General features: G+C 44.5%; 1 protein-coding gene across 38 annotated transcripts in view; it reads right to left on the bottom strand.

The window, feature by feature from the left end:
* Window positions 1-3444: 3444 nt before the first annotated feature.
* Window positions 3445-24184, bottom strand: part of CLASP1 (cytoplasmic linker associated protein 1) — a 173836-nt gene continuing 153096 nt past the window's right edge. For 27 of the 38 annotated variants that reach the window (XM_039554510.1, XM_039554523.1, XM_039554516.1 and 24 more), the window contains 5 exons: window positions 23609-23802; window positions 21839-21967; window positions 11608-11814; window positions 9332-9448; window positions 3445-7559 (listed from right to left, as the gene is read on the bottom strand). In XM_039554510.1, the coding sequence (XP_039410444.1) occupies window positions 7473-7559; window positions 9332-9448; window positions 11608-11814; window positions 21839-21967; window positions 23609-23802 (734 nt within the window). In that variant the 3' untranslated portion in view covers window positions 3445-7472. The remainder of the gene's footprint in view (window positions 7560-9331; window positions 9449-11607; window positions 11815-21838; window positions 21968-23608; window positions 23803-24184) is intronic. The other 11 variants (XM_039554511.1, XM_039554524.1, XM_039554533.1 and 8 more) reach the window with 1 other exon arrangement.

The raw sequence follows: 24184 nt of genomic DNA, 5'->3' as shown, positions 1-24184 counted from the left end.
GATACTTTCAAGTGGATCAATAAACACTCTCCTGTGCTGCTGTCTCATCCTAAAGAACACATGAAAATCCATAGAATGGTTTAGGTTGGAAAAGACCCCTAAGGTCACCAAGTCCAGCTGCTAACCCAGCACTGCCAAGTTCACCACAAAATTGTGTCCGTAAGTGACACATCTACATCTTTTAAATACCTCTACAGATGGTGACTCAGCCACTTTCCTGGACAGTCTGTTCCAACGCCTGACAAATCTTTCCATGATTTTTTTTCCTCATATCTAATCTAAACCTCCCCTAGTGAAACCTGAGGCCATTTTCCTATCATTTGTTACTTGGGAGGAGAGAACACCTCACTACAACTTCTTTCAGATGGTTGTAGAGAGTGATAAGGTGTCCCCTGAGACTTTTTCTCCAGAGTGAACACCCCCAGCTCCCTCAGCCACTCCCTGTAGTATTTATGTTCCACACCCTTCCACAGCTCCGTTTCCCTTCTCTGGACACGCTCCAGCACCTCAATGTCCCTCCTGTAGGGAGGGGCCCAAAACACAGCATTTGAGGTGCAGCCTCACCAGTGCTGAGTACAGAGGGGCAATCCCTGCCCCAGTCCTGCTGGCCACACTATTGCTGGTACAGGCCAGGTGCCACTGGCCTTCCTGGACACCTGGGCACAGCTGGCTCATGTTCAGCAGCTGTCAGCCAGCACCCAGGTCCTTTCCCAATGGGCACCTTTCCAGCCACTCTGCCCCAGCCTGTGGCACTGCCTGGGATTGTTGTGACCCAAGGGCTGGATCTGACACTTCACCTTATTGAACCTCATACAACTGTACTCAGCCCATGGATCAAGTCTGTCCAGATCCACGTGCAGAGCCTTCCTGCCATCCAGTAGCAACACTCCTGCCCAACATGGCATCATCTGTGAACTGAAGGTGCACTTGATCCCCTCATCCAGATCATTGATAAAGACATTAACAGAACTGACCCCAGCACTGAGTCCTGAAGAACACCACTGGTGACCAGCTGCCAATTGGATTTGACTCCATTCACCACCTCTCTGGGCCTGGCCATCCAGCCAGTTTTTAACCCAGCAAAGAGTGAACATGTCCAAGCCATGAGCAGCCAGTATCCTCAGGAGATGCTGTGGGAAATGGTATCAAAGGCTTTACTGAAGTCCAGGTAGAAAACATCCACAGCGCTCCCCTCATGCACTCAGCGGGTCACCTTGTCACAGAAGATCAGGTCAGTCAAGCAGGACCTGCCTTTCACAAACCAGTGATGGCTGGGACTGGTCCCCTGATTGTCCTGCACATGCCTCATGATGGCACTCAGGAGGATCTGCTTCATGCATTAAGTATCTCAGCCTTTGTCACTTTATTTCCCATGCATCCAATAAAGGATGGGGATTCTCCCTCTGGCTGTTAATTGCTTTTTTTCCTTTACAGCAGTAGCCAGATTAAGTTCTAGCTGGGATTCAGCCCCTCTAATTTTCTCCCTGCATAACCTCATGACATCCCTGTAGTCCTGTAGTCCTCCTGAGTTGCTGCTCCTTCTTTCAAAGGTCACAAACTCTCCTCTTTTTCCTGAGCTCCAGCCCAAAGTTCCACCAAGCCAGGCCAGGCAATATCCCCACTGGCTCTTTTCTTGGCACATGGGGACAGCCTGCTCCTGTGCCTGTAAGATTTTCCTTCTTGAAGAATGTCCAGCCTTCCTGGACTCCTTTGCCCTTCAGAACTGCCTCCCAAGGGACTCTGTCAGTTGGTCTCCTGAAGAAGCCAAACCTGCCCTCTGGAAGTCCAAGGCAGTTGTTCTGCTGACTCCCCTCCTTACTCCTCTGAAGCTCCATCATTTTGTGATTGCTGTGGCCAAGACAACCATCACATCACCCACAAGTCCCTTGTTGCAGAAGGAGCCAGGAGACTATTTCCTTTTGCTCCTGTATTTCAATTGCATCCCATAAAACTTTCACCTTCTGCCATGCTCCTCCTGTAGCAAAGTGGGGTGGCCCATGCTGGCACCCCCAAATGTGCAAGTCTTGGCACCAAGGCCTTTATTTGTGTGTCTTCCACAGAGAACAGCCATGGTCAGATCTGGGCAGGGAGTGCCTGGAGGCACGAGCCAGTGCTGGGAGAAGACAACTTCTCCAAGAGGAGCTCTGCATCTGGCCGTGCTTGGTGAGGAGCCAGACACAGCTCCATCATGGCCTTCTCCCTTATAACCTGAGCAACAGCATGAGGACTTGGAAAAACCCAGTCACAGGTTATGGAGAGCCACTCTGGAGATGGAGTAGGCGTGTGCCCAGCCTCCTCCAATCCAACCCAAGCTGCCTGGTGCTCCAGAGGGCAGGGAGACCTCCAGCCATGCACACTCCTCTGCATGAGTCTTGCACAAACTGCCAGAATGACCAATTTCTGCATCTGTGGGATGTCCCTCTCCTCAGCTCCCACAATGTGTTTTGCAAGGACTGACCATTTCAAGCATGTCAGTAAAATCCAGCTTTGCAGCTTGGGCTTTCTAATATGACATTTGCAATGCCTCAGCCTTCAGAGCTTTTCCAACCCCCTCAGGACTCTAAGGGTAATTTAGGCCAGCACCTGGAGTTCTACAAGGCCCAGATGAGGTACTACTCTATTCCTTCTCTCTTCCCTTTCTTATAACCCCAGATACCTGGCACTGCTTGAGAAGATACATGGAAAGTGCTCTGGGAAGAAGCCAGGGTCACTGGGCAAGGGTGGACCTTCCCTCCTACTGTTCTGACACACAGCAGAGTCAAAAAAGACCCTGTCATCACAGGGGCAAGACAGTCCATCTGCAGCAGGGAGAGCCATCACTGCCCCTTGCTCCCAGCCCAGCCCCCAAATCTTGATGCAGAAGGGTCCCTGGGCTGGCATGGGCAGGGACCCAGGAGTGCCAGGGCTGCTGTTAATGCTCTGTGACACTCTCCATATATTCTTCTGCCTAGGAATATTCACACCAAAAGCTTCCCCTACAAAACCTGAACCTCTCGTGCACTCCTGGCTTCCTTGCTCCCACCACAAGGTATTTGAGGTAAAAATCGTACCTTAGGGGACTCACTTCCTGAGTGTAGAGCACAGCTTCACTACAGGTTTTTAAATTGTGATGAGCTATTATTCCCACAGGAAAACACACAAATGCTTGAGTGCTCAGGCTGCCCAGACAATTCAAATTCAAGTTGTCATTTGGTACCAGGCACAGAGACCTGTGCAGTTCCCCGCACTCCTTCAATCCCCCAAACACTTCATCACCCTTCTCTTAACACCACAGATATCCTTGCAGCCCTTCCTCCTTGAGTTACATGACTTTGCACGACCATCAACACAACTGAGTCAAGTAAGACCAAATCATTTACAAGCACAGGTTGGAGTAAGGAGCTGTGTTGGACAATTAGTTACTTGGATGTTTCTCCCCCAGGAAGAAACCCAACTTCCACTTACTCTAGGGCAAACTCAAAAGGTTTTATTTTAATTTTTTTTAGCAAATTCTATCACGTAAATGTTAACAAAAAACATCTGTACAATTGCCATGATACACTCAAAAGTGAAACAAATAAGATATAAATACAGATATGGATGTAACATGACAAAAGCGGAAAAAATAGAAAAAAATACATGCGCATGAACACGGTGCCAACAAAGTCATTTCTCATGGCTGGCATTTTTCAGAGCATTTTTCACTTCCCATCTAAAACATTGTTAGCAACGTCCTGCTGTATACTACAAAGGTCTATTTTCCTGTCCCTTAATATGTAATATTATGCTTGATAAATAAAGGGGTGGGGAGAAAAGGTTCTGATGACAAAGATGCAAGTTACATTACTTATACAGGTTATTGGTAAGCTAGTAATAAGCAATTAAAAAGACAGTCTCGTATTGTATTGTAATCCAGGCAAGCACACATAGTGTACCTTAAGAAAGCCACATGCCTCGGTATTTCTGAACTACATGAGAACTACAGTACGTAGACCTGTGGGGCAGATGGGGCTGGGATTTGCCCATGCCCATGGAGCACTGGTGCAGCCAATGGCAGAAAAAACATCCACATCTGAGATTTCGGCAACTTTGCAGCCAAGAGCTGCTGTCTGCTGAGAGTTTTCTCTCATTCAGATTTTTAAAGCATGGTGGGCAAAGAAAATACACTTTTTTTTCTTTTTCTTTTTTTCTTTTTCCCTTTTTTTTTTTTTTTAAAGTACGAAAAATTGGAGCCCTGCATAATGGGCAGCAAGAAAAGAAAAGGCAGCTGCAGTAGGTGGCTACTGCCAGGAGAAGGTGAACACAAGCTTCACCGGTGCAGTGAGGCACTGCAGCACGCAGACCTTCCTCTGCAAGCGTGTGTGGACACTGATTTGTAGCCAGAGAGACCTTTATGCTCGCTGAAGGGAAAACAAGATGATTGTACAGCTTGTTGAAGCCAAAACTGGAGATCAGAGAGGTGACATTCAGAGCTAGCCCTTTGAGTACTTCAAAGGAAACACAAAATAAAAACTGGGTCATGTTCAACATACTAAACAACCCTACTATGTACATTATCTGCGATGATTTATAAATACCTAAGCAGAATGCTCCTACTGTGTACAGGTAGAACATATCCTAGAGTACTCAAAGGATGGACAGTCCTCATGCAGTGGAATTAAGTAGCACATTAATGAGCATCTGTTGACAAACAGAACTGAATCTGATTCAGAAAGTAAGGCCTGATTCTACCCTTTGCAGCCCCGGGTGTGCCAGTGGCCTCGGGAAGCGCAGGCTGGCCGCAGGCGCCTTTTCAAGGACTAGCTTTGACCCCGACTGAGGTGTCAGGGACATTACAGTGTGTTCACTCTCAGTGCATACCAACAGGATTTTATAAAACATATAAAATCATTTGAGAAGGAATTCAATTCCTGGAGATTTGCTACAGTGTGCCATTCAATAGAAAAAAACAAAATCAAAACCAACCAACAGCAAATGATGATGGACCAAGCTCCATCACAGCTGGGAGGGACTAATACCACCTGGTCAGCTATGCTGACCTTCTGAACCCTAGAACTGGAACAGAAGATGCTGAACTGAGATGGGGAGAAAGACAGGCATAAATACTAAGCAGTTAAAGAGTACAATTAAAAAAAAACAAAAAAAAACCAAACAAAAAAAAAACCCAACACCCCAAAAAAACCCTAGCCCGCTACTAAAAGTTCAAACAAGACAGCTTAACTGCTGCCAACAAGTCAGCTGAGTATTTCCTCAAAAGGAAAAATAAATTTGTGCGAAAATCAAATTTGAATCATTCAAAAAAATTTAAAAAGAGCATTCTAATAAGCATACCAAAAGATGTGGAAAAGAAATGGTCCACAGAAAGGCAGACACGAACCATGGAGCAGCCAATATCCCCTGTAGTGAGGATGGCTTTTCTGAGCCCGTGGAAAGACCCTGGGGGAATCCCACAACACCCAGGAAAGCACAGAGTTTCTCCTGCCCTAGCATTACTAGCTGGGAAAGATGAGGGAACTAGCCCTGCAGCCAGCAAAAGCCTGCACACATACCAGGAGCAAATCACCTCCTCTGCTCTCATGTGAGCAGAGAAAGGGACCAACAAGCTTTGCAGCCCAGTGCCACACAGTCCCCCACCAGCCCCAATCTCTCCTGAGATGAGGACTGGGAGAAAAGCTGGCACCTAGCATCAGTTCCCAGCTTAGCTCCTCAGGGGTGGGGCTGAAACACACAGGGGTAACTGATGGAAGGGGCTTTACCCTCCCCTGCCGCAGTAACAGAGTCTCATGTTCTCAGTATGTTCCCAAGGTGTCCCTTCAGCTCCCCAAAGGGGAGATGGAGGAAGCTGGAGAGACTCCAAGGCATTGAGAGCAGCCAGGGAACACACATCCATCAGCACAGCTGCAGCCATAAGCTGCAGGCCCGCGGTCCTCTTGCGTCACTGGCACTGGGAGCAAAACCCCAGCTGTGATCCATGGCAAGGTTTGGGGTGGGCATGCCCATCAGCCAGGATCCCGCCCAGGGCCAAACACAGCATGTTAATTAGTGAGGTCCTGCCTTCCCTGGTTACAGGCAGAGCCAGGGGGAGCTCCCCCTTTGCAAACAGAGGGTCTCTGTTCAGGGAAGGGCGGTGCTGTGGGGTATTTGATTGCTGCTGGTTTGCCTCTGACCTGGTCTGCGTTATTAGGCTGCAAAAGGGTTTTCCCTGCTGCACCCCCACCCGAAGCACCCTGCTGCCAGCAGTGCCCAGTGAGGGACCCCCACTCTTCTGAAATGCAGAGCACTCAGCAGGCCTGTGTGTGGAGATGGCCACAAAGAAGGTTTCTAAAGGCAGTTAGCAGCACTGCAGGGTCTTCAGGAACAGGAGGGGCTGTGGCAGGCAACCAGCACCATCCCAGCTGGCTCAGAGGTGCTTCCATGTGGTATTTCTGTTCAGATTCAGACACCCTTTCTGTCCTCTGGGATGAACATTTTGCCCAAAGTGCAAAGGAGTTGTGGGGACAAAGCCATCCAGCATCAGTGGATCAGTCAGAGCAGAAGATCAGCCCTTTGATGCTACAGATTTCAAGGAAAACAGCTGGCACTGAGGTACAGCTCTGCCAGCTCCCACTGCCCAGCCACTGACACACTGAGAGCCTAACCCAACCCCACCCACCCAACTCCACCATCCTATTTGCAGACATCGGTCCCAGAATTGGGTCTCAGGTTCCCTTTGGGGAGTAACAGGTAACCAGGAGAGTCTTTTGAACATATGAAAGAGCCAAATGGGTTGAGAGGGGAGAAGTATTTACAAAGTCAATGAAAAGAGCAAGAGCCCAGCTGTTATGCATAGCACAGCTGTCTGAAGAGCAGTTACAGAGAGATCAGCCCATCTGGGGTCTGTCAGAACTATGTACAAAACTCAGATGTTTAAAAAGAACCTACGCTTTCATTACTCACTTGGTATCTCTCAGTATTAAAGCATCTGAGGATGGAATCACAGCCACTTCTGCAAAGATCTCCTCATGGAGAGCCCTGCAAGTTAGGCAAGCTGCAACAGGGAGTACGAAACAGGAACACAAGACTTGAAAGAAGAGGAGGACCCAGTCAGAATGAGTGGGGGGAGAGAGCAGATAACTAGCACACAGAAACCAAAACTGGGTATGAACTAAACCAACAAGATTTGTTTGACTTTTACATGTGTCCAGGTTCTTGGACTCAGGGTTAGAATGCTAACCTAAACATATTTCTGAGATTTCAGCAGGCTATACAAATATGTTTAAGTACGGCTTTCTGATGTTCACTTTTAATGAAGACTGCGACACAGACCTTGCTTCCTTTACATTCAATACCAGTAAGATTCTACGTAAAAGCTTTTAAGGGACTAAAATACTGATTGCAATAAATATCTGCATGGCCTCCTTAAGCTGATGGAGCGTGCCAGTGAAGAGTAGCAGAAAGGTCTCTGAGAGGCACCGTTGATTGCTTCTAAGTCTACACATGTCCACAGATCTCCATTAACTGTGCGTTGAAACATCTGAAGAGGAGCTGCTGTTGCTGTTGGTGGTCTGGGCCCTCTTTATATACAAGTTTAGTAGCTTCATCTGAAAGAAAGAAAGAAAGAAAGATCAGGAGAAGATGCCAGAAAAAAACAGGTGGGCAAAAGTTGACTGCCAATGTAAAAACTCGGATTCTGTGGTGAGCTAATTTTGGGGTGAGCGGACACTGGGCACTCTGGAGGAAAAGCAGAAGCAAAACTGACCATATTTCAGAACAGAGACAAGAGGCTGTGCCCAGTCCCACTGAAGTCACAGGCAGACTTAACGGGATTTAGAAAAGCCTCTTGCATTTCACTTCAGCAGCCATCAGTTCCCAGACCTCAATCCTGCAGCCGGATCAGGCCAAGCAGGATTCCCACAGAGGTCAGTAGGGCTGCAGGCACACTGGTGATCCAAGAGCCACGGGTCCCTGTCGTAGGAAACACCCTGAACTTTCCCTGCTTTATAGAATGTTCTTTTTCAATGACATTATATCTTCACTAACGTGGTACATCTAGTGCAACTGCAGTTGTTATGACTATATACTTCCCTTGCATGGGTTTGTTCTCTTTTTCCTCCTTGCCACCTTAACTCCAGATCCTGTCATGACTCATGTTTACATTTAACTTTAAAAATGCACGCACTCTGCGTAAACCCAGAAGAATGACTTACATGTTAATAGTTAGTGATGTGGTGGAGTATGTTTGTGGCACCAAGGATACTGGGATAATAAAGCCTCTACAACATTTTATATGGGGATTTCCTAACATCCCAAATATAAAGAGGTAAACCTCAGCACACTTAGCTGTCCTCTTTGCAGAGCAATTTAGAGGCACAATTGTAATTTGTTTATTGACAGGACAACACAGAAATAAAGTCCAAGTGCCTTCAGTCTTAAGTTGTTTTGGCCTACACCACACTTCCTTAACCATGACAGAAACTATTGCTTCAAAATGACAGCATGAAGCCCTCTGAACTAAGTAGCTATTCACATGCACAGATCTGTTTCAGAAACAAAAAAACACAGAATTCATCTTAAAATTGCACAGAAATCTTGGGTATGAAGACTTAAAACAGCAGAAAAAAAATTTGTGGTGGCTTATTGAGCAGCTCTGAAAAGCAATCAAAAACCAACACAAAATTCTCGTCTGAAGGACAAAGCTGAACTAAGGGCTTGGATTCACTTGCAGCATCAGGTCAGAATTTGAGTTTTGCAGCTAGTGTGACTCCAGGGTACAAAGTCCATTGAAGGGGCACTTGAGCTTGCTGTTGTCCCAGAAGGGACACGTGTGCCCTGCTATTAAGGGTGAAGCTCTACCTGCATTTCTACCAGCCCTAATCAGAACTTGCTGATGAGAGGACCTGCTCTCCCACCATCGCCATGCATTCCCATCACTCTCTGCACGAGAGTGCCTGTGCAGCCACAGAGCAGACTGAAAGCTATTTAATTTGTATTGCAGATCTGGTTTTCAGCCAGAGCAGCCAGCTGATCCAGCTCACTGCACAATCACCTCTGGATCTAATGCCAAAGGAGCAAAGCAAACATGGCTGGAGCGGGAAGGACCTGCTCAGAAGCAGCTTGCAGTTACACAGGATCAAATACATCACGAAACCAATCTCTGAACACCATCAAAATTTTCTCAGTGATATTTCAAATGCTCACACTGCTGAGCAAGTGCTGTGCTGCTCCAGTGGTATTTGTCAGGGTGAGACAGGATTTAATAGAGTTCAGGGAACCTGACCCAGAGCTACAGTGAAGACACTGCTCTTGCTGCTAGTAAAAGCCAGCAGAATGGCTTGCACTACACCAAAACACCTGAGACACATTATTCTTGTACCTTGCTTCCTGTGAGTTGTGCGAGATGAGGTTTCAGTTCTTCTCCAATTACTGAATAAATAGCCACTAGGCAAAATACACTGGCTTTTCGGACACTGCTCTCCGTGTTATCATAGCCCTGGAAATGAGAGGAAAAGGTCAGAAGACAAACAGCACTCCCCAACACCCTTCCTCAGCAATACACTACAGAGCTGAAGTACATTTTGCAAATGAGGCTGACCTAAGAGATCAATAAAAAACCCTGTGCTTAACATAACAGTCTGCAACCGGACTACTCAAAGAGCAAGAGAATACAATCACCCTATCTGTTCCTTCTGTTATTGCTGCCATGTTACAAGTTATTAATATCTAGTTATTTATAGCATTAGATAACAACACAGTTTCCTAACACAAGCTCGGGATTCTATCAGGTACACACACTTCTGTGTCCAGTTCAGATGACCATGAACTATCCTGAACGGTCAGGACTCCTCGGAGGGCAGCTTGCCTACCAAGTAGGAAATACCACAGGAAAGAACATACTGAAAGACCCCTGTATGTATGCTGATCTCTGGCAGCTTGGGCAGAGCTCAAACTAGCCACCAGGTCACTTAGCAGCTGGTGACACCAGTCCCAAACTCAGGCAGAGATTTATCACTCAGCAGCCATCCCACCCCATGAGAAAGGCAGACATCACTTCAGCCTGTGGGATGCTGCTCCTCTGGATGCAGAATGACCTCTGCCGGGAAAGCCAGAGGAGGGATGCAGCACAGCTGGGGCTGTTCCAGCTGCAGGGCTGATACAGCCCAAAATGACAGTCTGCAATTCCACAAAGCACTGAGCTAGAAGGGCACGAGACCTCGGTGAGCTCTGAGAAACACCAAGCTGTTGAGGATCAAGGTGGAGAAAAGGCTGAGCCTCCTCATCAGGACCAGGGCAAGCACCACAACTCTCCCCTGCCAAGCCCTGTTCTTCCATGGAGATACCCATCTGTTCATGGAGAGCCTGGCTGTTGAGCTGCACACTTGTGCTCACACTGCTGCTGACACTCCTCGCCTCCTCACCACTCTGCCAGGGCCCTCAGTGTGGTAAACAAGCACAAAGGTGATTGTCTCCACACACACTCCTTCAGCCAGGATCCCAAAATACTTCCCAAATGTAAGGAGCAGATTTCTTCAGTTACTGAGTTTCTAAGGTAAGGAAATACCTCAGGCAAACTAGGCTCTGAAACAAGAACCATTTAAAGACATGGAAGTAATTAAAGAAGACAAATAAAACTGCCTTTTTAAAGGCATGCTGCTCCCAGACTTTTCCAGTGCATTGAAGCTTCACTGTTCAGATTGTTGTCTCCAACAGCAATGGCTAAAACCATTTTACAACAAAAGTTTAGATCAATACAGAATTGTCCAACTCCCAGAAGTTGAGATTTAAGAATTGCAAGAACTGACACTACAAAGTTGGGATGAATGCTAGGATGCATAAGGGGAGTTTCTGACTTTGCTCTTGTCCTTCCAATGTTTTATGCTCACAAGTGAGGAGGCCTCTTTATCCCAGTTCTCCATGGAAGTCTTACCCACCCAAACACATCTCCCCCTTTCACTCTGACTGATCTGTTCCTGTCACAGTCTCTCCCCAGTAAACACATACATTTTTTCTCCTCTCTCACTGCTACTTCATGTATTTCCTTCTTGTTTGCAGCTCCATCCCAGCACGGCCAGCTGCTTGTGCAGGGGACCAAAAGACAAGACTGCTACAGCCAGTGCTCAAAGCTAAATCCACAGTGTACAACCAAGCCTTAGCACTTGCAAAAACACAGCTCCTCAACCAGCCCGAGAGGGTTATGAAAGAGGCTGAATGAAGTCAGCAAGTAGTTTGGTTCTAATTTCAGAGAGAAAAAAGGAAAGGAGCAACCTGCCTGCTGGGATTCAAATTCAAGTGCAAAGTACCATCAAAGCACAGAACAGCTCAGCAGAATTAAAGGAGACTACAAGATGTATAGAGACAGTATAAAACGTGGCTAACTCCTACCCTCAAGCTTATTACATGGCTGCTACTGGCTTATTTAGGAGTCAGAAAAAGGCATCCAGTTGTGGAACATACACATAAGAACCTGAGTCTTCCTTTCCTTAACACTAAAAGGGTCAAAAACTCACATATAAAAATTTTATTTTACCAAAAATTAAATCGTTTCATATACTAAAATCTGGCCCCAGAGGATCCATCATTCTCCCTTTAGGGCACAGATCTCACAAATGAATGGTGCCTTGTGCTCAGGAGCAGTGACATGGGATTCTGTACCTGTAACAACCCAGGAATGATATCGGGTAGGAGCTGATGCAACGATTCCTTGGAAATCCTCTCGATGACTTTCGTTTGCATTTTGATGGCAGCTAAGTTAATTGGATAATCTGCAGTCTGAATGATGGGGCAAAGCACCTTGATGCACTGCTCGGGGTGGATGGAACTCGCCAGGGTGGAAGCAGCTTCTTCAGCAGCTCTGACGACCTGAAATGAAAGTAGAGCAAACCCTTATATTAATGAGGTCAAACCTGACAGCCAACACCACTGGTGTGTGCTAGGAATGACTGCCAGGAAATGCTTGGGGATGTTCATTAACAGATCTGCAGGAGGCTCTGTCGAGGGGCAATTGACTCTGAGACTTCACATCCTCTGCCTCCAGTGACATCTTTGTTCCAGCCAGTGGCAAGAAGTCCATCCTGCCTAACATAACTGTGTCAGAGCTGTGGCTAGTTTGAAAAAATCACCTGTCACCCAAGACAGCCAGCCACTCCCATCCCAGAGGAGCGAGAGGATGACATCTCTCCAGCCCCTGTCAAAGAACCCAAACCCACCAGCTTAGACTTATAAAATGTATCTCCTTAACCATTCCCACGAATGGCCCTGTTGCAGCTTTAGGCTGTCCCTGACCAGGCAGCTGTGCTCTCAACACGTCTAACCCATCAAGGCAGCACTGGGATCATCATACAAAATGGGAGGAAGAACAAGTGGAAACAGCAGTAGCGCCCACCCTCTGCAGCAAGCCCACACTCTAAAGCAATCACACAAAGCAAGGATGATGCTAAATTCAACTCCTACCCTGAGGGAAGGCAGATTCACAACTTTCACTCTTCCCCAGCAGGTAGGACAGCTAGTTCAAGGAAGAAAGACCCAAATCTGGTCTCTCCTCCCAAGAGAATTTATTAATTTTATATTCTGCAGTAATTGGATAAAAAAGAACAGGATGGGAAGGCAGGTTTTCTTTTTTCAAGTGTCTGTGCTAATTGCCAGGCAACAAAATCAAGCTTCCTCTTGGCTGCACTCTTCCTGGCCACAAATAACACACTTTTTGCTCCTCATGTTCTTGCTAAAACACAAAAGATGGAGGATACTTTTCCCCATCTTCTCTCACTCCTCTCTTCTCAGGGCTTACTTTAAAGGGAGGGTAAATCCTGAGTAGACAGAGATGCCCCCATAGGCAGACTTAAATCCAACACCTCAGCTTTAAGGAGAAAGAACCGTTCTCAGATCCTCACATTTGGATCTTCCAGCTAGTCCCAGGCAGTCCCTAACTGAGTCCAGGAGCATTAAAGCACCCCCTCTTTCCTGGTTGTGTGGGAGGCTCAGGTGTCCAACACCAGTTCTCTACCTCCTCCTAAACTGAACTGCCTGGTGTTGTCTGAAGTCAATACTTTGAAACCAGCACTAGGAAATCTGTCCCAGGCAATCTGCAAAACAGCAAATAAATCAAACTATAGGTCTCCTGTCACTTAAGACTGAAGCCATGGCTGCTGAATTTGCCTTGTTCTCCTCTCCCACATACTGTGATGGTATCAAACTCAGGGTTGAACTGACTTTTAGGATAACAGCAATTAATAGTGACCAGAAGGGATCATCTTCACCTACAAAGCCTGCTTCACCCACAGTCTTAGCATCACAGCCATGCTGCTAACATTAATCTTCTGCTCATGCTGACAGCTACCTCCCTGAAACAGGAATGGCACGAGACACTTGTATACCCAGGAAATAGCAGAACTCATCCACTTGGCTTTTGGCATTCTCTACAGCAGATCCAACAGTGAATGTGATCTCAGACACTTCACACAGCACAAATATTGCACGCAGGCAAGATATGGGCAGGATGATGAAGCAATCTGAGATTTTGGACTGCTTCTGTACCAGTGCCCTATTTACAGAAGAAAAGCTGTCCAAGTGCTCCATTTATTTCAAGCCTTTCTCAGCATTTAATTAAAACATTAAAACATATTCCAAAATGAATGGCAATCCACAATGTGGTCAATATTAAAAAAAAATTCTTCCTGAAAAATCTGTGAATGAGTAGCCATGCAAAACAGAATGCTTGCTTTCCCACTTACAGCAAGTTTTTCCTCTTCTAGCTATTTTTTTGCTAATTTCTCTTCAATTTCACACATGAGAAGCATGAAAGTTAATATTTTTCCAGGTAAGTTAGTACTAACTTAGGAGCCAGCACTGTGTGATTTTGCTGGGAAAGGAAGAAACACCCGAGTACTTAAGGGAAGCCTAATGCCAGGCTTTGATAGCACAGAGTGGAATTGCTGGAGTGGATTAAGTCGAGAGCTCCCAGAAGGTCTCTAAAGGAATCCACTTCCTGGCACTGCAGTTTCTGACATCTGCTTTCCACAAAGGATGGAAAGCACGAACTTACAGAGGGCCTTGACACTTTACCATCAATTTAACTATTCACTAGCAAGCCACTAGCTAAAAAACCCCAAATATTACTATTTGGACACAGGCCACTTGGGATTTTGTTCTGCAGCAATGCCAAACACTGTTGGGAAGTGTTTTCAAACACTCTCAGAAAGAAAAGCCTGCACATATCACAACACACTAAAAGAAAATTGAAAAAAAAAATTAAACCTTAGATCCTCTTGCTATCCTACTTGATAAAAAAGCAACAATATTTTAGTATAAACCTATGGCTAGACTCTGATCTCAAACACACTACCATAAAAAAAAAAAAAAAAGCAGTAGGTGAAAAATTCAATGAATATTCTGTCTGGGTTTCAGCTCCATATCCTGTTTGCACACAGTTTACTATGCCTATAAAGTTGAAGATATGAAGCAAGTGCACAAGACAAAAAGCCCATAAACCAATTCCAAGCGAAAGGAGCATTAAAACACAGTCATAATTTTTCACAAAAATAAGCAAGGGTTCAACAGCAACAAAGGTCACACATATTTTGCCCATCAAAAGGTAAGGAAGGGAAGTTTTGTAGGAACAGGAATTATTTATGCCCCTGACAGTCCTGCTTTCAGCACTGCTGCCTAGTTCTAGCACAGATGTGGCTACATTTAGGCAGTGGCTGGCTATTTCACATCCCTTCTCCCTGCAGTGCCTTCCCCCTGAACACAGAAGGATGTACATTACACATGTCCAGCACGATAGGAGCTTGTAAATGTGGCAACACGGGGGAGACTTCCAAGCCTCCCACGAGCACATCTGGCGGACAAGGCCTGCATCTCAGCCACACTTCAGCAAACCCCGAGTGTGTGATTAATAACATGCTCCAGTCTCACTGACATCCATGGGATTCCAGCATGTGCTTACATGCTTGCTTGGATGAGAGCCTCTGCAGGTAACAGCTCCTGGCTCCCCGGGGAAGCACCGGCAGCTGACAGGGTGTAGGAAGGGGTAGGGCAATACCAGCTGACAGTGAGCCAAAGAGACAAACTCATCCCTGCTGGCCCAGGAAGCCAAATGCCACCATTCTGCAATGCAAGTACCAGCCCTGTCCTTCCTCCTAGCTTTGGCGAAAAAAACCATTCAGCCACCCAGACAGACTCTGCATCCCATGAGGGGCAGAAGGAACCCCTCATCATAATTGAATGGGTATTCCTTCCACTCCAACCTCCTAAAACCGGGGCTCTCAGTATTTACCCAACTGGCTCAGAGTCCCTCTCACCTGGCACTGCCAGAGAAATCAGCAGCATTCCCAAATGGAGGGAAGAGCATTATCAAAAGATACAACCTGCCAGGTCATTTGGCAACAAGAACATGCAATTGTAATAGAGTTTAGCAAAGACATTTTGCCATAAGGCACAATGCTAGTACCTTGCAAATTGTATGTAGCTTACAATATCAAAAAATCAAGTATCTTTTTTAATCAGGGCTTTAACCTGACCAGCAGAGTGAAACAACCTTAAAAGGAGTGGGAGAAATGAACAGGATCAAGGAACAGGTCTTCCTCCTACCTTTGAAGGCAAGATCAGCAGATACACATTGGGAAGTGACAGGAATGGCTCGTACTAGCAGTGACACCACAATAAGTAGTGTCTATGTAATCTATCCTTTAAGCCCAAGAAAATGAAAGGGTGCTGTTTGCTACGTGCTCAGACTGGGGAGCTTGCTGTCACAAGAGGATTAGAAGTTAGACAAGTTAACCAAAGGGGAAAAAAAAAAGCCAACACACAGAGGGAAGCAGGCAGAACCATTTACATGGAAAGGCTTTAAGACAGCTGGAAGGAGGGAGAATATTCACAGGAAAGCACCATTGTATGCTTGCTTCTTGCTAGTCAGTCAGATAGGGTATCAAGTGAAGCAAGATTTTTGTCTGACCTAATACAATTATTCTCAGAAATCTCAGAGATACATAAGAAAACTAGAAAAGCCATCAAACAATGATGGCTGCTGGATGCAGCAGGTTCAAAAGGGCGGTTATGAAGCAAGATGTGCAAGACTACAGAAAGCCTGCAGTTCTTTAAAAGCACAGACACTAAGTTGTGTGTAAGGTATGTCACAAACATGATTTTACCTCCCAGTAAAAGCTTAGAGCAAACCATGGCTTGAACTGGATAGTTTGACATCATTCAACACAGGGCAGGCAGCCCAGGAATGCAGATCTAAGAGATAACTCTTGTCCTTAAAGCAGCAGGTTTTTCTCCTTTCCAAAGGCTTACCTTATGCTCTACACACTGGAGACTAGATTCAGCCTGACTTCTGCTGGCATAACATAAGCTGTGTGTGCTGGTGGGTTCCTTGAAAGACATTTGTGATGCATTAAGATCTTTCTAGTGAGTCTCACAAAAGGCAAGTTTTTATACTTCCACCCAGTTTGCTTCAGGGAAGGAGCCATATTCACATGCGCAAAGCCAGCGAGGTGTAGCACCCAGAAAGCTGATCACCTCTAGCAGTGTCTTCCTTAATGCTACCAAGGAGTAAACTTCAAAGTAACAGGTTAGGTAGTCCCAGGAATATGCATGGGAATTGCTTCCTGATTTCAGTGGGAGGGGACATGCTGACATGCAGTATTAGGAACAGTGTCAAGATCAAGACAGTGACTGGTCACACATCCTTGTCTTTTAATAGAAAAGCACATTGGAATCATAAAAGTTCTACAAAATTTTCTGGACAAACTTTGGATGACAATTCCCACTGGTTTACCTGGTACACAGTGCACTGCAGCCACAGCATCCTGTTCACTTAAAGACAGCCAGAACTCAGACTCCATCTCTTCCACTCAATTTCTTTTGCTCAGCTATTACACTCCATGCATTAAGATGTTGCTTGCTGCCTGATGGCTGCAGCAACCAGCTTACGAGTTTTGATAGTTTCATTTCTGCTTTAAAGAGACACAAAGTACTGGCAAATAAGGAAAGAAAAATATGTCCTGACTCACCTAAGGCAGAACATGCCAGGTTCATAGGCTACACAGGCCATCAGTGTAACATGCAGGGATCTCAGCAAAGCAGCACCTGCACTCCTGGGTGAGAGCTTCCCACAGGAGCTTAAGCTGGAGTACTTTGCCACGACTGCTAGTTAACAGCATCTCTCTAGAAGGTTGTAGAGGATGAGGCAGTGCAGGCAAAGCCCCACTGAAAGCCCAGAGGCTTTGTACATCACTGTGAAACACGCAGAGCACCAGAGAAGGTTATGAGGCAGAAGAACAAGGTTTTGCTTTCAGGCTTACAAGGCATGTGGCTGTGCTTTTGAGCCAATTTTTGCCATCTAGAGGTGGTTACTTAAAGCCTGTATAATCTAACTTGGAGGGGATGGAGGTTTACCAGTACCTAGTCAGGCAAACTGCTATCCCTGAAGGCTTTACAGTCTGATCCAGACAGGAACAAACAATTATGGACTTGGTTTCAAAGCAGGAAGTGGATTCAGCAATGGGGAGTGCTCAGCAGATGAAAAAGCAGTGTGATTTTTATAAGGGATTCAGAGATTAAGTAGATTAGAGTGCTTCTCCTGGGCACTAAATATTTGAAATGTGTTGGGAAATAGAAGAAGCACATAAATGTGTATTATGAAACATCAATGACTGCCCAGTTGGAGCACTTGGTAGCTTCCAGCATGGACTAGGTAACAATCAATCTTCAAGACTATGATCTTTTAGTGCTTTTCTTTTTGTAGAAACCCACACAGATCATGCCATCATCAGAGGACAGTTAAAATATGTAAATGTCAGAGGCCAATCTAAAAGCACCTCAGCAAGATAATAAAAATTATCTACAGCTAATGGATAACTGATTTCTTGTTCTTCTTCTCCCTCTTTTAGAGCCTTATGAAAAAAAGTGCACAATAATGTACAATAAGCATCCCAATTATGCTTATGGACCTTCTAGATCATAAAATACAGAAATTAGGTATCTAAGATATGGCACAGGCTCCTTTCCTTACACACAGAAAACACGCATCAGTTGAGTCTATAGCCTTTGTGCCAGAAACAGAAGCAGGGAATCAGCTGTCCTATGATTTCTCACTCTGCAGCTGATTTCCAAGATATTTTCTGGTTTAAAATACTAAATAATAAGAAATTATCCTCATTTTGCTGGCATGAATCTGAAGCAACATCTTATCAGTGATGTTGGGTCAGCAAGCAGCATCTCTCCTTAGTTATGGGTGAGTAAGTACACTGGAACAAATGAGTTAATATTAACTAATTGGCAACAGAAAGATGGTTCTCTTCCAAATAACTCCAAACAAAGACTGATAAAAATCAACAAGATTTAATATCATCCACAACTTCAATTACGTTCTAATGCTCCAAAAGTAAGTGAAAGGCATTTACATGTCAACCCCCCTAAATGTTTCCAGTTATGACTGAAGCAGGCTTGACTCCTCACATCACCCCATTACACCAACAGCATTGAACAGACTGTTGTACTACAAACAGTATAAAAACAGAACAAAGTTAGAAAATGCAAACTAAACATGAATCCAACCCAGTGTCTTCTAGTCTGTAGCCTAGGGTTATGTTAATTTCAACCTGCCACTGAGGTCCGTGCTTTGCCAATCCCCTGCATTTGCACTCACAACAAGGTGTGACTCAGTCTCCAGCTCCATGTACCAACTTTTCCTCTCCTGTTTCCCTGGGGGGAAATGTGGTGCTCTCAGTTGTGCTGCTCTGCTGATCCCAGACCTTGCCTCCAGCAGAAGAAGGCAGAAGATTTTTAGCCATGGCAAAGATCCAACTGTCTCAAGACACTTGCTTGGACTTGGAAAAACAGCCAATTATCCAGGCTTCCCAAAATACCTAACTGTGCTAACACCGGTTTCATACTTCCAACTATGTAATCTGGAATAAAATCACAGACCTTTTCTTGTTTAAAAACAAATAAACTTTAACTAGATATCAGCACTAAGTTGGGGGAGGGGGTGACATCTGCTGGTTGGTGAACATGTTTCGTCATTTGATGTCTCCTGGCCATGCTGAACAACAGCAATATTGGAATTTGGATAGACAAACAAACCTTCCTGATTTCCAAAGAACTGCCTCTTACTATGACTTCTTGGACACTGTACCCAACCTTAACAGTTCTGCACTGTCCTCCTCTTCAAATTTCCTTTGCTTGGTCACTTTAAGATTTGAGTCTCGGTGAGTCACATATAATTGAAAATGTGAGCAATAGCTTGGAGCAATTAGCAGTCCCTGTGCTGAAGGGGAAACTCAGGTAAGAAAGACTGAAACAGATCCAGCTTGCTCAAAACAGACATTTTCTCCTAACTTATACAGCCTATTGGACACCAAATTATCAAACCATAACCAAGGATCACTGCTGTCTTCTGCTACAAGGCAGAAGCAGCCCAGAAACATAACAAACTGGAGTGACATCTTATCAGGACATCACTGACACAAAGATTAACCCTTTCCCAACTAAATTATATACCAGCTATTCTTGAAATAGTTCTTAGAGTGTAGAGGAAGATTTGATTTTATGCAGTTTAGGGACAGTGCACCACTCCCTCTAATATTGCTCTGATACAGTGTAAAGAAAACTGTAGAAGAGTGCTCAGAACTTCCTTTCCCTCTTCAGCTATCCTTTGAAAGTGCCCTTTGCGCACAAACTAGTGAATCCTCACTTAATCTCCTGCTCAGTGGGATCCAGTCAAAGGGCAGCTCCTCCTGCCCTCCTGGATAGAGCAGTGCTGTGAAGTCAGCAGTGGGAGTGAGCTGGAGGGCCACCACGGGAAGGGAATTTGTGACCTTCTGGCTCTAGGCTATGAGTTTGACCAACCAGGCCTTGCCCAAATGCATTCTCAGTTAATTTTTTACAGGCTTAACTGAATCAGCAAGTCCCAACTACAGGTAAAAATACTTTGAGCATATTCCCAGGTATATATTTAGCCTAGCTCATGTGGATACTCAAGTGCAGGTACCTTTCTTAACTTCAGGAATGCTGATATTCTCAAACTAATGATAGACAGATGATGCCTTTCCTGGGCTGCATCATGGTTCTGAAAGCCTCATTTACACAGGGATCAGAAAATACTCATACACAGAATGAAAAATCCAGAACCAGTGCCCCCACTTAATACAGCTGTGCACACACAACAGATGGCAAAACAGGAACATACCTGCAGTGTCCTGCTGTGACAGCTGTCACCCAAAGATCCCACTGCAGCTACTGATGTCTCATTATGAAGATGCTGTATAAAACTGTGGCAAATCAAATGTGCAGCACAGCAGCTACTTGCTGAGAGCAATACAGCTCAATTATTCTGTAAAGAAGTGCCAGAACCACCCCCCTCTCATTCCTGGTTTATCTTTTTCTGCTTTTCCTTGGGAGGCACCTCATGCAAAGCCTGAAGAACCTTTCCACACCACAAGAACACAGAGGCATAAAGCATGGTGTTTTCAACATTGTTCTTAGCAGTCCCACAAGTACAGTGAATTCTGACGGGCATTAAAAACAATGCCAGGGACAATCGGGAAAAGTCTTGCTAGAAACATTAGTTTTGGAGGATTTTTAGACAAAAAATACAAAGGGCACTGAGTCAACGTGAGCTGAGAAGCATGCAAGCAGGAAAACTTGCCAATAAAAGGCACTCCTTCTGAACATAATGTTTTGTCTAACTGCTTTATCAGAAAATCAATTTACAACTGCTTCTTACTACTCTGAACTGAATATGACAGGGGTGCAATGGCTCTATATCAAGAAGAGGAAGGTAGGCAGAGTAGGGTGGCCCTCATTCACTAAAGCATTAAACATCATCTACTTTTGCATTTCAGAGAAATCCAGACTGTTAGTTTCTTTCCCTGAGAGCGTTTTTTGGCTTGCTGTTTTCATTTTCAAACAGTACAGCTTCTGCTACTCACAGCTAAAATAACCTTGTGTCAGTCACCCAATGCTCTGGAGCAGTCTGGTCTATTATAATCACCCTTTTCATGGCCAAATCTCTTCAGACAGAGACGCCTAAAACTGCGAATTTAGGACAACCCTGTTGCAGAGAAGAATAAATGCCTTAGGTTTCAAATGAAGGACTTTGGTAACAAAGCCATCACAGACTGATAGATAAATTCTGGTAGCACTTTCCAGAAGGTTTAGTTCTAACTTGTGACATGCACAAGGTAGCTTAAAAGACCCAACCTGGAAATCAAGCTACAAAGATTAACTTTAAATGTAATTTGAATTAATCTACCTAAAATGTTATCATGCCTCTTTATTCTTGCTTAACTTCAGAATACTTTCAGTTTTGTATACAAATTCTCTCATAAAAAGAAAAATGCAATTCACCCTTCCCTTTGCTTCTTTCTCTGCTGCTGTACCATGGCCTTTTTGTCCGTTTTCTTCTGTTACTCACCAGTCCCCAGCTCTCCCAGCATGGCCCAATTTCACCATTCAATTTTCACACACAATTCTGCTTGAACATGGCCTTTGTGTTCTCCAGTACATTTTGTATTCTTACCTGTACAGACAGAGGCAGCACAGTGCCCCCAGCACGCTCTAAAAAATAATTAAACATGCACTTTTTTCCTACAGTGTCTCAGTCTCTCCCAGAACGAGCAGGGAAATCCTGGGAAATTAACAAACAATGGTGTGCCACTCCAGACAGCTCTAAGTCCACATAAACAGCTCTGACAGTCTCAACTTTCTTCCTCACTGTTTCAGCATGTAAAAATCCTGTCTCTTCATACTCAGGAGACTTAATACTGATTTGTTCTACTGCCAAGATGGCACAACAAGTTTGCCTGTTAAGACTCACAGGTGCTACATTTCTTCAGCAGGTCCATATTGCTTTCCCAGCAGCAATGATGAAACAGTCACTCACCTCCTTGTGGGAATCCTTATGTGCTTCCAGTGTTTTCATGATAGTCAGCTCCGCGTAATTCTTAAACCTCGCCGGCTGGTTCCGTAGAATCTCCCTCAGGACTCGCAGTGCCAGGGCTCTTATCGAATGCTGTGTCAAGAAAAATAGACGTTAGAAAAAGTTGCTTCTCAAAATTGTAGTTTGAAGTGAATTCTCGTGGCTCACCAGGAATTCTCACGGCTCCCTACACCACCAGCCCCAGTGGAGTGAGCAGTGGAATCAATGTAACAAATTCAGAATTGGGCTCCTTGCTTGCTTGTGCACAAAAAGCCACATAAAATGACTGTTCTCACATATACAAGAATCAGAATAACTACTTTGTTAAATTCCGTACTTTCGGCAATGAAGTACAAATTTGTACTCACAGGAGGACATCTGCATTACATGAATCTACAAAGAAGGTCAGATCATTTATGTTTTGCCCTTCCTCTTTTGCTCAGCTTGGAAGGTATCAAACTGGGCTCCATCCATGTCACAGAGCTGTTTCTCATATACTGATGCAATAAGACTGACCCTTCTTGTAACTCCTATGGAAATTACTTTCAAGGATTTAAGTTACTGTAGTCAACACTGACCTGTGTCTTCATTCTTCATATCAAAAGATCATGAGCAGAAGGGGTTTATAACACCTGTTTCAATTTCATAATTTACATTAAATTTTTGACCTGTGGCCACTCCAAATAGATTCAATTGTTTCAGCAGAGGAATACTTACTCTACTTCATACTCTGCCTTTAAAATATGCGCTTTGCTATTCATCTGCAAAATTCATACAGTAGCACAAATCACATGTATTTAAGACAAAGTCACCAGATCTTCTGATACTTGTCTGATGGTGCTATGATTAAACATGTAGAACTAGAGCAGTTCATGCTTAAACTAAGAACAATGACTGAGAAAATGTCAGCCACCTACCCTGCTTCAGAATTAACATTTCTGAGTGTGCCATATATTTTACAAGGAGTGTAAGAAATACAATAGATTTTTGAATCAGATGAAACAAAAAAAAAGAACTGTGAGTGCTTTGAAGCCTCAATATTGTACTGTTCAGATGGAGCATGGCTCTGTTGTGAAGGTGCAGCGGGGTGTTGAGCCTTTACCAAATATCATTGTGCTGCAAGCTGAACAAATATCCCTGAATGGAAAAAAGCTTAGCCTGTAAATTACCACTTTGATCAACTACCAAACATAAAGCTGTGATAATAACACAGCTTTCTTTAACATTTCAAAACAAGATTTCCTATAAAAGCAGCTTGTTCTTGATGACATTTTGTAAGAGACAGAGACCCACCCCATAAGATCTAATACCCTGGGGTCTTTAAACCACGCAGAGAAAAAGAAAATTAATTTATTCTAGAATGCCTTTATTCTTCTTGTTGGGAATGGGTATAATATAGGTAAGAGCTTGTAACTTTATCCTAACTCAGAAGAGAACAACTACTGAAGTCTTGATAGTTTTTTAGAAGACTAGAACTTCTTTTCTGCTTCTAGTTTAATTTCCTAGCTATTTATTAGTAACACTCTGGAGGGCAGGAGAAAAACTTGAACACTTTGGAGTAACTTAAAACTCATCACTGAACTGAGTGAAAACTAGAGTTGCCAACCTTCAAAAGAAAAAATGAGCAGCACAGTATCACTGATGAGTGGCAGGTTTCATTTAAACTGGTGTGTAGGAAATATTACCCAAGATGAAGCAATGTACAGGAGAGTTAAGACAAAATCTACATCTCACATCTTTGTCTCCAAGCGTTTCCAGCAGCAAGAGCAGAATGGTCTTGAAATGCTCCTCCCAAACTCCAAGATTATCTTCCCTTGTGATCTTTAGCAATTCCAGGAGAGCTCCTTTCCGCTCCTCCACCCGCTCGTTGTGGTTGGAGAGCTCTTTCAGAAGATCAGCCACCAAATCCGAATGGTCAATGGGTACTTCTAGGACAAATGGCAGCAAATCATTTGGAGAAATGGGGAAAAGATCAAAGGTGCCAAGATTGCTAACCCTCTACAAAATAAGGTGCATGTAACAAGGGGCCCCCCAAAAATGCATTAAATTCCAGGTGGCCTCAGTCAAGCAAGCAACAGAATTGGACTAGCCCATAATTTAACCTGAGTTCATAGCATGGCTCATGCATCTGCACATGGCTTCTAATGAATCAGGAAGAGATGACAATTGGACTTCTTCCAGTTCCAACAATTACTTCTACAAGATGAGAACTACCATGGTTTTTCCCAGACACACACACCCAAAACCAGTGGTCACATGTATGACCTTTAGATTAAAGTACAGTGACTCATCAGTGTACTGCAAAAGAAT

The sequence above is a fragment of the Corvus cornix genome, chromosome 7 (assembly GCF_000738735.6).
Source record: "Corvus cornix cornix isolate S_Up_H32 chromosome 7, ASM73873v5, whole genome shotgun sequence".
Taxonomy (NCBI): Eukaryota; Metazoa; Chordata; class Aves; order Passeriformes; family Corvidae; genus Corvus; species Corvus cornix.
The sequence above is the reverse complement of the archived record's forward strand: the minus strand, read 5'-3'. Positions and strand labels throughout refer to the sequence as shown.